The sequence below is a fragment of the Gossypium raimondii genome, chromosome 11 (assembly GCF_025698545.1).
Source record: "Gossypium raimondii isolate GPD5lz chromosome 11, ASM2569854v1, whole genome shotgun sequence".
NCBI classification, from domain to species: Eukaryota; Viridiplantae; Streptophyta; class Magnoliopsida; order Malvales; family Malvaceae; genus Gossypium; species Gossypium raimondii.
The window spans coordinates 62,444,082-62,458,832 of NC_068575.1; the positions used below are offsets into that span (position 1 = coordinate 62,444,082).

At 30.8% G+C, this 14,751-nt stretch overlaps 1 protein-coding gene across 3 annotated transcripts; it reads left to right on the top strand.

The window, feature by feature from the left end:
• Positions 1-275: 275 nt before the first annotated feature.
• Positions 276-6,693, top strand: LOC105801767 (MADS-box protein SOC1). Of its 3 annotated transcripts, none has more exons than XM_012633040.2 (7): positions 276-1,056; positions 4,677-4,761; positions 5,366-5,427; positions 5,529-5,628; positions 5,733-5,774; positions 6,234-6,270; positions 6,379-6,693. In XM_012633040.2, the coding sequence occupies exons 1-6, from the start codon at positions 875-877 to the stop codon at positions 6,267-6,269; spliced, it is 507 nt and encodes a 168-aa protein (XP_012488494.1). In that variant the 5' UTR covers positions 276-874; the 3' UTR covers position 6,270; positions 6,379-6,693. The 3 variants fall into 3 exon arrangements, 2 of the variants coding, with proteins under 2 accessions (XP_012488494.1, XP_012488492.1); XR_008190707.1 differs by having other exon boundaries at positions 277-1,056; positions 5,733-5,821; positions 6,229-6,270; XM_012633038.2 differs by having other exon boundaries at positions 278-1,056; positions 6,229-6,270.
• Positions 6,694-14,751: the final 8,058 nt, after the last annotated feature.

A 14,751-nucleotide genomic window follows, 5' to 3' on the forward strand; every position in this document is an offset into this window, starting at 1 on the left:
TCTTTTAACTCAACAAAAAAAATATATAAAAAAAACATTAGGAAGTCCAATTAAAGCAAACCCCCACACACACTAAAAAATATGTATAACATAGTAAAAGTTATGGCTGAACTCTCCATACAAGACAAGACACGTGACATGTCTGCTACCAACATGTTGGCGTGTCGGCACACCATTGCTCCAAACCTCACGTCATTGTACGATGATGTTTCTTTTATATATTTAAAAATTAAATCATTAGTATTATACTTATTTTGCTACTATACTCCTTTCAATCTTTCCTCTTTTCTTCCTTAGTTTTACCAAAAACAAAATAATGCCCAGACCCAGTCTTTTGAATCTCTTTTGATCACAATTTAATTTATTTTTTATTTGGGATTTGAGAGGTTTTTTTTTTTTTAAATTTTTGTTTCCATTCTTAAAGTTTTGGAGATATAAAGAGAAAAACGGACCTTAGGGTTAATTTGTGGTTAGAAAATAAAGAGATTTTCTTCTTCTTTTTGGTCCCAAAATAAAGAGATTGATACTTCAAAAAATAGAAAGATTCTAAGCGTTTTTGTTTTTGAACTTTTCATTTTGTTCCTTTTTTGCCGTTTTTACAGCTTTGATTATTCCCTTCTTCTTCCTTTAACCAGAAATTTTTTGTTCTATTGACTGCAGTACGTTGTTAAGTTGTGAATTCCATTGGAAAATCTATCTGGGTTTTCCTTAAAATATAATTTCCATTGAATTCTATACATAATTTTCCTTTATATATCTGAGCCCAACTAGAAGAACCATTTGAAGTATTTTTTCTTTTTAATTTTTGGTGAGTATTTTTTTTTTGCTGTTTTAAGCTTTTAGGGTTTTGCAGCATTTTTTAAAAAAGTAGGAGATGGTGAGAGGCAAAATTCAGATTAAGCGAATTGAAAATGCAACGAGCCGGCAAGTCACCTTCTCTAAGCGACGAAATGGGTTGTTGAAGAAGGCTTACGAACTATATGTTCTCTGCGATGCTGAAGTAGCTGTCATCATATTTTCTAATAAAGGAAAACTCTATGAGTTCTCAAGTTGCGAGTAAGTTCATTGTTCATTGTTCATTGATTTTCCTTCATTTTTTTCATTTCCCCATAACTAGATTTTCAAGAAATTTTGCTGGAGTTAGTATATATGAATTCGTGTTGTAGCAATAAAGTATGGGTTAAGTTGCATTAGTTGAGGATAGTGGCTGATGATGTTTTGGGCTATAATTGCTTTGATATATAGGATTAATTTCATGCCTGTCTCTTCTGACTCCTTTTTTCTCGTTTGGTCTTAATCATATCTTTCTATACCAATTAAGTTTTATATTTTTTGTACGGTTAAGATTTTATGAACAATCTTCAAATCTTGTTCACTTATGGTGGATTTTGTTTTGGTCCTTTGACTAAATATAATTATACCCTATTTGGCAAATCTTTTCTTTTGTTTGTTTGTTTTTTGGGGTTTTGGCAAAGAAAATTAAGAGCAAAAATAGTATATAAGTTCTATGATCAAGTACTTGAATCCTTATTATATTCATGTGTTTCTGCTTTTGTGTTTACGAATTTTTTAGTTCCCTATCCTTGCTTAAGAAAGTAGATCATCTCATCATCCCTTGAAACTCTGTTGACCTGTGTCTTCTAATGAATTGATTGTCTTTTAGGGTTTTGCAAAAGGTTTTTGAACAGCCAGTTGCAAGCCTAGCAAGTGTTGCTGGGAACCATCCATTGACATAGTTTTGGTTCAATGACTAGATTTTCAGTAGGGCAATCTTAAATTAATTACTGCATATTAGTAAAATGGACACCCTTTTGTGCCATAGGATAGCTTTACCAGCAACACCAGCCTATGTATAAGAGGTAACTAGATTCTAGTTTAAAACAAAGCTTCTTTCAATCATGGTAGTGAATGCTAAGCTCACACACTAATGGATCATAAACATGCAGACTCTGCTCTTAAAAACAATAGTCATTTCTAATAGCTCACCAACGCTAAGGGTGTGCTTAACTAGGTGGAAAAATAGAATGATTGAATGAGGGAGTGATAAAATGAAAAGAAAATAAATTTTGAATATGTTTGATAGAAAAGAAAAGTGAGATTAGGAAAGAAAATAAGAGAGAGAACCATTTTTCCTCATAATGCATAAAAATACATCATATAAAATTGAAAAGTTAGTTTAAAATTATGCATTTTTTAGAAGCTTCATTTCTACCAATTAATAAATGGAAAGAAAATTATTGTTTCTTTCAAATTTTCTTCTTTTTTCTTATTAAGCACACTAATGAAAAGAAAAATTATGTTTTACATTTTTTTATTTTTCTATTTGTAACACCTCATACCTGACCCGACCGTCGGGTCCGAGCTACAGGATGCCCAATTCGTTGTTGGTTCAACTACGATCATTTACAATCAATTTATACTATTAGATTATTAAATTTAACCAAAACATGCATTCAGTACAATATAGACTTGATTTACGGAAACGAGATACTGAAACTGTAATTTTCGACACCACTGACTTTCGAGTTATTTTCATTTTTTAATTTTCTTTCCGCTCTACCAAGCAAATTAGAAATAACTGATAGGGTGGTTAAAGACACATCTCCTATTGTTGATTTTCATCTGCAATCTGAGCTTTAAATGTTCCTTTGCTATTGCCCCTTTGTTCTTGCAAACTCTCGGCATGTGACCCTTTTGCTTGCAAGACCTCTTTCAAAGTGAATAATCTTTTGACACAGTCCATAAGGTGGATATTTCTTCTTTCCACCATCATTTGCATTCTTTGTATCGCCTTTATTTGTCGCTTCCACCATCATGTTTTCCTTATTGTATGAATTCCCTGGCTTTTCTTTGCTCTTAAGCCTGAACTGCAATCTAATTATCATGTTCTTCCTAATTAGCATGTTTGGTCTTGTTTGATAAGATATAGTAGACAAGTCTCTTGGATCTTCAAGATATGTAATGATTTCTTTTACTCATACCTGTAAAATTGTAATGACTTTTTCCACAACTATTTTTTCACTAAACTCATCTCCAAGTAGCCAGGTGCTAATGACAATGACCATATTAGCTTCATTATACTTTTATCTTCAGGTTCTCAAAATCTCTTCTCAAGAGTTGTTCCTGTCAGGGTTTTCTTTGAAACCTTGGAACTACTCCTTCAGCATGTCCATGCCTCCTTTAACACATTAATATAACAAAAGACATCACATGTCAAGCAAAATATAACAAAGAAATATGGAAAAATCTCTCTAACAGCAAAGTGCCACAACACTTTAACACATTGGCATTGATATTCCTTGATGAAGAGGCTCCGCTGGCCATTAGCTAAGATATGCTACTCTAGTAGACAATAATCTAGCTATCTATATGTATAAGGAGGCATAGGGAAAGTAAGGATTGACACTAAGTTGTTATATCCTATAACACAAAAGTCTTATTTTGTCGTTAGATTAAAAGGTTGTTGATGTTATTACAAATTATCTTGGCCTCCTATAACCCTTTAACATGTTCCATAAATGAGATGATGAGAACCTAGAACTGTAGATAAATATCTTGGTCTCCATGTCAAATGGTAAATCTAAATCTAGTCAATGAACATGTATTTTTAATGTTTGTAAGAGGAAGCCGTAGTTGTTTGTAAAGATCAATGCATTTGCAGATATATAAGGTTTATGGGTGGTTTTCTACCGAGTAATTAAATTTCATCTGCTGCATAGATGAATATATGGATTTAATTAGACTCAAAAGTATCAAATACAAATGAAACTAGAAAATTTATTGGCCTAATTGCTTGGAACTGTTTTGAGAATATTGTGATTATAACTTTGATGGCATGCTTTATTGTTTGTTTTCTTTATTTTTATGGTCCTAGATTTAGGTTACTTCTAGATGGGTTGTGAGCTTAGTTTTAATGAGACAGTACCATAATTGTAAAATTAAAAGAATGGTTGGTTATGTGATTGAATATAATAATGAGATGAGAATAGAAAATAATGATTAAAGACATTAGTATGAAAATTTTAGATAGTGTTAAATTATTTATGTATTTATATTAAAATTTGTAGAATTTTATTCTACACATTATTTACAATTATAATTTGTGTTAAAAATAAAAAAATTTGTAATATTTGAAGAAATGATAATTATGATATTTATAAAATATTCATTTTAACAAAGATAATATTGACAATTTGCATCGGTGAAGCTGGAGTCATAATGCACTAGTTAATAACTGAGGGTGCAATGAGATTTATAATTTATTTTTCACCACACTGATACTTTCCGAACAGCTACCTATGGTGGTATTGGATGGAAAGAAATAGCAGTTAAACGATTATCTAAAGGGGTCTTAGTCTTTATATTTATTTTAGTTCATGTCATTTTTACTAGTAATCTTGCATTACGTATACATTCCTCATTTTTCAGTTTAATTATTTTTAGTTTTTGCACTTTTTCAAATTTAAAATTTTGTGCTTAAACAATTAAATTCTTCAATTAAATAAAATGATTTTCTATAAATATTATGTAAAAATAATAAATTAATATAATATTATACATGTGATTATATGTTAAATTCCTCTTTAATCATTTGTTATTTTTCTTTATTAAACTATAATATCGCCATTCATGTATAAATAATATTCTAATTTTATTTAATTTGATGCTTTATGCAGCAACATGCAAAACACCATAGAACGATATCGCCAGTACAAGAAAGATGTCCAAAGTAACACCCCTCAAATTGAAAGATACAGACAGGTTAAACCTCAACAATATTATTTCCATTGTTTTGTTGGCATAATTAATTTATTTTCTTAATGAGTTTTTAATTAATTTTTAAATTGATTTGCATATTGTTACGCAAAAGCATTTTTATTCTTGTGTCTCGTAGTAATTTATCTTAGTTTTTTTAAGTTCTTGTGTTGTATCGTACTCGTGTTGCATGCTTGTATATGTTCTAAGAGAAGATAAAAATATAATGGAGACATTTGTATTAAGTATTAGATTGCATTTTGTTCTCATTACTTTGTTCTCATTATTAAAAAAATGGACAAATTAGTTCCAGTACATTAGTTCAAAAAGTAAATCATTAAGAACTGATGTTGCTGACGGAATAACCAAACAGTGATACGTACGTAGAGTGCCTCGTGTACATGATGATTTACAGAAATTAGTTTTTAACAGTAGAAATGGATAAAATTTTTAACAGAAAGACCAGTTTGTTCTTTGATCTAACGTATAAAGACTAATTTTGTTAATTTTTTTTAATAATGAGAGAATTAGTCAATTTTTTTTAATAATGAGAGGAAAATGCAATCTTACTCTGGGATTTCTGATTTGATTAATGGGATTTTGCATGTAGCAACTAAGGCTTGAAGCAGAAAATATGGCCAAGAAGATTGAGTTCCTTGAGGTTTCTAAAAGGTTAATGATTTAATTAGATGTGTTCTTCTTACATGGGTTTTCATTAAGCAATTATTACAAATATGAAATCTGTTTGAAACATAAGAATTTTGTTGTCTCAGGAGAATGTTGGGTCAAAATCTTGGTTCTTGTTCTATAGATGAACTTCAAGAGGTTGAAAACCAGCTTGAACGCAGCTTAAGAAACATTAGGGCAAGAAAGGTTAGCTCAACTACAATTTATACTTTTAAGATAAACCATTGAAATCTAGCATAAACCTAATTGAATTTAAGATAGTGAATCTGTCATGTTTTTGTATGTTGCAGGGCTATTTATTCAAGGAGCAGATACTGCAACTAAAAGCTAAGGTATGATATGGCTAAACAAGTATGCAACAGTTTCACTTCTCAATGAGGTATTTCTATTCATAGAGGGAGGTACATGTGCTAGAAGTTAAGTTGTATTTTGTCTCTTCTATTAAAAAATGGACAATTAATTCCTATATGTTAGATCTAAGAGCAAATAGATATTTTATATTCATCAATTTTTACTGTTAAAAATGGGCTAGGCTAACAGAATAACCATACAGTGACGCATGGCGTGCCATGTGTATTTCATGTTGACGTATAGTAACCAGTTTTTAACAGTAGAAATTGATGGAGTTTTAATAATAAAAAAACCAGTTTACTTTTTAATCTAAGATACAGAGATTAATTTATCTATTTTTTAATAGAGTCGACAAAATATAATTCAACTACTAATACAAGAGCTTACATGATACTTTTACCTGTAATAATTTTTCTTATGTTAATCCTAATCTAGGAAAGATATATGCAAGAGGAGAATGCCAAGTTATCTGCTAAGGTGATCTACTTTTTTATATTCGTATCAAACACATGATGCTATGAATATATGGAATGTCTTTGTATCGGCTAAATACTTGTATCTAACACATAGTTAACAACCGAACAGAACAATGGTACAACATGCAGCCAGCAGAACGCGGAGGTGGAGACAGAACTGTTCCTCGGGTTGCCGGAAAACCGCTGTTCCTAACAGGCAGGTCTTTGGATATGGAATGAAAATGGTATTCCCTATAGGAATAATGCTTGCTTGTACGCTATCGCCATTGCTACTGGTTGTGTCACTTGGATGTATGTATGTATATATATATATATATATATATATCCTCGACGCTCACCCAGAAACTGGACATCAGTGCATGGGACAAAGCTCGATGGGGGAAAACAGATCTTAATTCAATGTCGGTTTTTTGCTGATTACTCATCTTCACTTACAACAAATAATGGTACTATATATATATATATGTATATAAAGATGATTATTAAATATGAAATAGAATTAAAATTTTAAAATAGAAATTAATAGTCTAAACGAGGTTTTACATCTTAAGGAAATGCAATTAGAAGTTCATGTGTGAGGTTGTAATTAAGCTTAAGCTATTATTAAAATATTATTTTGTTTAAGTCCGATATAACTCAAAACATGTACCTATTTAATACTTATTTATTAAAATTTTATATAAACAATTAGGAATTTCTTAAATTTCCAAGAGAATATTAAAAACAAAAAAATAATTGTATGAAATAAGAATATTATCTTTTCTTATAGTTTAAAGTCATATTATTAATTTCATCTTTAATTTTAAATTTTTATTTAAATCTAATTTTTATTCAAAATAAAGATAATAATGTAGCATTAAATTATTGAAAACATGATTATTTCATTAATCCTTTCCGAAAAAAAAAAGAGAGCAGCAAAGTCCATCCTGCTACATGTCGGCATATAAATTATTAATACCCACATCAAACATGACACGTGTCCTGTCTTTTCTAAACTCATGATAAGTTATGGTAAATTTTTGGTCCATGTTATGCTTACTTTTAGGGTTTGATCATTTTTAAGATTACCCTATTTAACTTAAAAAAATTTAATATTTATAAAAATGACTTTGATTCAAAAACATTTACCTAAATGCCTTGAAATAAATAATAAATTTGGGTTATGAGAACCCAATAGTCGACACCCCCTTGTATTTCGGTCCCATGATTACCTGATGATTGTATCAGACTTTTAAAAAATAATTTTGAGTTCTAAAAAAAATTTTAGGTTTTGGCCAATAGATAGCCGGCACCAACACCTTTTTCGAGTCCCAAGACAAATTTTTTTGTTTTGGGACACTAATGGCCGACACCACCTTTTTCGGGTCCTAAAATTTTTTTTTGAGACACTTGTACTAGCCCGATTTTCAGTAATGTCAGAAACAGTGGTTCGAGACCACCAAGTCCAGCAAGTAAGCTCATAAATTTTATTATTTAATATTTATGAGCCAAATGTGGTTTTTAAAAGGTTTTTTTTATTAGTAAATTTGTGTTTATAAGGATTTATTAGATTAATTGATTTAGAAAATGAGGTATCGAAACCTCAATTTTATAAACCGAGCCGTAAATATTTTTAATAAATATTTACGGAGTGTCATTAACTTAGTATTAAAATTTCGTTAGAAAATTTTAACGTTTTAGTAGTCAATTAATTAAAAAGAATTAAATTGAAAAAGGTGCAAAACTTGCTAAAGTGATTAAATAGCTTAACAATTAAATAAGGCAGGACTAAAAAATGTTTTATGTGATTAAGGGTAAAATTGGAATTAAAACAAAGTTTATATGGCCAAATGTGATTCTAATAGTTTCTAGACATTTTCTTCATCATTTTTCTGTCAAAAACAACCATTGAAGAGGGTTTAAGCTGGTCTTTCATATTTTAGCTTCATGTAAGTTTAATTCTTGCTTTTTCTTGAGATTTTTATGTTTTTAGGCTTTTACAATTAGGTCCAACTTACTATTTCATTTGTTTGTGATTTTGTTGAAAGTTTTGAAAGTTACCATTGATGAATTCATATGATTTTAGTTATTAGATGATGAAATTGAGATTTTAATGAATATTTAAAGGTATTTATTAAGGAATTTTGGATGAAATCATGTTTTAGGGATTATTTTGAAAAGTTGTTGAATTTATGTGAAATTCTAAAATTTCATGGAATTCTTGAGTTTTTATTGATATATATGAAAATATCTAGGCTTGGAATAATGATTAAATTGCATGAATTTTATCTTCCAAGCCTAGGGAAGAAATCATAAATAAGTAAAAGTATAGGGGTAAAATGGTCATTTTAACACTCCCTTACCCGAGACCGTTGCCGGAGTCGAGTACGAGGCGTTATCTAACTTAACTTACTAGTTCGAAACACAAAAATTTGCTTTTAAAATTAATTTCACTATTCCTAACAAAACTGTCCACCTGTGCGACTGTCACTAATTTAATTATAACTCGAGATAGGAAACTCAAAATTTATATTAATAAATTTTCTCTGAAACTAGACTTATATACCTTCTTACCATAAAATTTCCAGAATTTTTGGCTTAGCCAATGAGTACAATTTATTCGTTAAATTCTCCCCTGTTTCACTGCTCGATAGTTCTGACCTCTTGCCACTAAAAATCAATTATCTCATTTTACAGAATTCATATAATGTTATTGTTTGATTATTTTGAAAATAGACTCACTAAGGAATCTAGACATATAAATAATGACCCATAATTGTTTCTGTACAATTTTTAATGAATTTCTAAAGTCAGAACAGGGGATTTCAAAAACCATTCTGACCCTATCTCACTAAAATTCAAATATCTCAAAGTATAAAATTTCTTTGCCTACATCGTTTCTTTCATTTAAAAATAGACTTGATAATATTTAATTCTATATATCATTCGCTCTCTAATTCTATTTCTACTATTTTTGGTGATTTTTTAAAATCACATCACTGCTGCTGTCCAAAAATTACTTCTTTGTATTAGCTACCATTTAAACATATATAACACCAAAACATGTTCTTTACTAACCATTTCAATAGCTAATCTTTAGCCATATCATATGAGCATACTCAAAATGAATAAGTCTCTATACATGCCATAGCTTTAAACGTCTTGAAATCACATAATACCGAGGTGTCTGTTAATAGTGTGATACGAAGCTCCGACGACCCCCAATTCGAGTAAGCTCAAAACACTATAAAACAAAGGAAAAGAAGAAAGGAGTAAGCTACTAATAGCTTAGTAAGTTACATGTAAACAATAAGCACTCATTTAATAATTAACATTTTTTTAGCATATAACTAATCAATACATTTCTTAGCAATTTCAATAAGTTATATATGCACAATCTTACCAAATTCACTTGCATATACATTTAAACACTTAACCTTTATCACATATGCTCATTCTTTCAAATGTACCTGCATACACACCTCATTTCATATTCACTTTAACTCATTATTAATCTCATTGAACACTCGGAATATACACGGATACGTAGAGAATTAGCACATAAGTGCCACACTGATATGTAGCGGAAGCTACCACTGATATGTAGCCGTAGCTACCACTGAAATGTAGTCGAAGCTACCACTGATCAAAAACACTAGAAATGTCCACAGGCCTGTTCATACAAGCTGTCAGGTATCTGTAACACATGCTAGATCACCCAGCACCCGGGACTCATTGTAACACTGTAACACTGGTCTCTAGTGACATGTCACTTGTATCCACTTTTAGTCCTAAGTTCAACCGGGAATTTACACTTAACACTTTATTTTAAACACTTTATCACTTGAATAATTCATGAACAATTTTCCTTCCACATTCAATATTAATTCACATATCAAATATAATTCACAATTTATAAAAAATATTGCTATTATTTACACATAACTTACATTGGATGCAAAACGACTATTTTCGTAAATTAGTCGATAACCTTCTCTTTTCCCCGATCACTTTCACTATTCCTTCTTTCTTGATCTATATTAATACAATTTAATATATTTTATCAACATCCCATTCAAATACAATTCATACACAATATTTTGACAAACTTACATTTTTCCCATAACTTTTCAAAAATTTCACTTTTGCCCCAAAGCTCGTAAAAATAAAATTCACTAAATTTCTTAAATTTTAAACCTCACTAAATCATATTTCATGCTCATAACAGCCCTCAATTTCACAAAATCACAACTTTATGCACACTTTACTATCTTTCACAATTTAGTCCGTTTTTAACATTTTTTATCGAAATTCATCTAGTAAAACTCGTAATTAGCACTTCAATCATTCATTATCTATCATCACTCATCAAATTACAACTATATCATGAATGGGTAAATTTTTTTAAACTTTAATTTTATTTAAAATAAATGGTAGAAACATGAAATTCAAGCTTCAATCGGCATAAAAATACGAAAATAATTAAAAACGGTGCAGAAAATCACTTACAATTGAGCTTAGAAAAATCAAGAGCCCTAGCTATGGTGACATGAAATTTTTGGCAGCAAGGGTCTAATTTGAAGAAGATTAACACTTGTTTTCATCTTATTTTGTCTTTTATTCAATTTTGACAAAAATGCCCTTGACCCACTTACTTAGATAGTTTTCTAGAATTACCCTTATGTGTCCATAACACTAATTTATGGTCTACTTGCCACATAAACATTTTTCTCAATTTAGTACTAAAAATTCAATTAGGCACTAAATCATTAAAATTTCCTATCCATATTTTCACACAATATTTCAATCAATCAGTAATTAACAAAAATTTATAAAATTAAACTATTTCACTTCAGATTTGTGGTTACGAAACCACTGTTCCTATTAGGCCCTATTTCGGGCTATCACAGACATTTTTCCCAATTTGTGAATTGAGATGAATTGAATATGAATTGTATTAAATTGAGTTAAATTTACTCATATAGATCTGGATAGATAAAAAATGGAGTTAGATCGTGGTAAAGAAAAAATATTGGATTAGAAGATTTCAACTCACGAACAATTGTCGAGGTAGGTTTGTGTTACTAAATTGTGTATATTTATATGCTTAAATTGAATGTTGAATATGTAAATTGTATAAATGTCATGTATGTGTATATAATTTACCTCATATCCGACAATTCTTGATAAATGAATAAGTCTCGATAAAATGAATGAAACTCGATTGGATACAGGGTTCTGTTTCCCGAACTGGTAATGTTCCTGCATATGTTGCGGACGTACTGTAGCTCGAAAGAGCGTCCCGTTATAAGCCCTCTCAAGCTTCCTGTTATAGTGTTCTTGCGGGCTTCTCGTTAAATGCTCTTCAGAGCATCCTGACTGGTTGTGTTATGCATATGTTGTAAACACACCCACGCTCTTACGGGCGGTCTATTTAAAAGTTCTTTGTGAACCTCCTTTTAAAGTGCTCTTCGGAGCTTCCTGTTAGTGCTCACTTGAACTTCCCGTTATATGGCTATCAGATGCTTTCTGATTAAGTGCTCTTCGGAGCTTCTCGTTAAGTGATCTTTAGAGCTACCTGTTAAAGGCTCTTTGTGAGCTTCCCATTTTTAAGCCCGAATAAGTTTCCCATTACATGCTCACATGAGCAATCTGTTATATGGCTTGAAAGTGTGCTTTTTGTTTAAGTGCTCTAATGAGTACTCCCGAATATGAGTTGACGAATTTCTGATTTATACACTTTATGTGTACTACCCTCGTTCCCATCGATATTACAAATGATTCAACGGGTGAAATTCTGACACGAAGACAAGTGAAAATCAAAATAAAATCAATATCTGAAAAATACATGAAATGTATCGAACTTGGTATTTGATGAGCTCATCTTTGTTATTGATATTTACATGAAATGAATAACTGACATATTTGATGGGATTGTGTGCTTATTTTTTCTTAATGTACAAATGAATGGTAAGTTAATTTTCTGTTATACGGACTTACTAAGCATAATATGTTTACTCTGTTTTATTTCATCTGTTTTATAGTAATACGAAAGCTCGTTGGATTGGACGTTTGGCAGAGATCACTCACACTATCCAGCGGCACATTTCGATACAAATATGATACTAATTGTAGATATAATGGCATGTATAGGTTTTGGTTAGCCAATGTTGGCATACAAATATTTTGGTTGTAAATAGCCATTGGAATGGCTTGTGATGAATGTGTTTTGGTATATTAACATATGGGTTAATTTCATGTTTGATATTAAGCAAATATGGTCAAATAGATAAATTCACAAACATGGATTATGAAGTGATATGGTATGTATGAGACTTGAGTTTTGCATGATTTAAATGTTTTGGATTGACTTTTGGATGTGTTAAAATGTTTGTGTAGGTGGATGATCAAATAAGTGAGAAATAAGGCTTGGAAATGGTCTTATTTTGTCTACAAGGGTAGAGACAAGGGCATGTATATCAACCGTGTGTGATACAACACACAGCCTAGCACATAGGTGTGTGTTTTGGCCGTGTGTCCCCTGCATATTAAAATTCAAAATAGAATGCTAAGTATTTTTCACACGGCCTGACACACGGGCGTGTGGCTTGGCCGTGTGACCCCTACACCTTAATGTTTTGCAAGTCAGAGAGTTACACGGGCTAGGGACACGGCCGTGTGACCTACTTCATATACCACATGTCCTAGGACATGGGTGTGTCACTTGGTCGTGTGAGCCACACGAGCGTGTGACCCTTGCACCTAGGAAAAATTCTGAAATTTTGGTCCTCGAGAGCCCTAATAAGGGACTTTACGATAAATTTTTTGACATGTATGATAAAATAATATAAAATGTTTGTATTCATTCCGTAAGTTCTGGTAATACTCTATAACCCTATTTCGGCGACAGATACGGGTTAGGAGTGTTACAACACTGATGGTTGACACCAAGTATTAAAAAATTATTTCTCTTAATTTTGGGAATCAGATGGCCGGAACCCCCCACTCTATATATTGGGGCTAGTTTGGGTTCTGATATTGTCATTGGATGAGAATTTTTTTTAGAGAGCCACCAAAATTAGAGTGTTTTATAGTGTATCATCAAATGAGTTTTTTTTGTAATGGATTGCATATAGAAGTTTTTCGTAGTGTACAACCGAATTTCGGGGTTGGATTATATATTGTCATGTTTCAACGGAGTTGAATTATACACTGTCATGTCAACCGTAAAGGTTATACCATTAAGGATTGGATGACTTTCAGTGCCATAGATGGCTAATCGAGATGTCCAACACAAATAAACATTATCCACGCTTGCGCTGCAAAAGCGTTTATTCCGCAACTTATAGGTGGGGTACTGATGCAACGTAGACCTGATTCAAGCAAAAGACGACTAATTGTGAAGAAACTACTATTGAAAATTTTTGTCTTAATTTTTTATCTATAAATCAAATTCGTGTATTAATTCTTTAGAATGTTTGTATTTTTTGTATCTGTAAATTTAATTTAGTAGGTATTATTTGTTGTTTCAATTTTATATTTTCGTGTATTAATTTTTTAGAATGTTTGTATTTTTTGTTGTATCTATAAATTTAATTTAGCTCGTATTATTTGTAGTTTGAATTTTAAATTTTCTTGTATTAATTTTACCTATCTATTTGTATTTTGTTGGGTCTGTAAATTTAATTTAGTTCGTATTATTTGTTGTTTGAATTTTATATTTTCGTGTATTAATCTTCAAAATGTTTGTATTTTCTTGTATTGTAAATTTAATTTGTTGTGTATTATTAATTTTTCTAATTATATATTTGTTTTTATTAATTTTGAAGTCATTTATCCAAACAAATAATTATTTTAGAAAAAAATAAATTTATATTAAAAACAGAATAATTACAAAGTAAAGTAAATATTTACAGATAAAAATCAAAATTGTCGTGATCCCGGCAACATCCCCAGCGCTGGTGTGTAACGATCTGGCTGCCTCCGACGGTGATGCCGTGCACCTTTCTGAGGCATTTGATTGTTGCTCGGTCAGGCCTCCAGTGTCCAGTCCGATGTACTTAGGAAAGTAGTAATAATTGTATACACCATAATCAGGAGTTAAGGAGTATTACGTGACCGGAGGTACCGATGGAAAAAATATCCTTAGTAGTAGGTGTACGTGCTTCCTGATCGAGCTCCGGGTGGTATGAGGACGATCTGGAGTGTGTCGAATGTTGAGGCTTGAGGTCATCACCAAATATATCCTCGAACAATGGAGAAAATTGTTGCCCATTTTTAATAGGCTTTGCGTAAGTGCGGGCTTGTCATGCTATGTCTTGTTACCTTCTTTTTTCATTTCAATTTATTTTTTTAATTTGATTTCAATTTAATTGTTCTCTAATGTAATTTGAATTTCATTTCACTTTTTTTCCGTTTTTAATTAAAAATTAATTTTAATTTCAAATTTTTCTCATTTTATTTGAATTTAATTTCAACTATAATTTTATTTCACTTTTTCTCA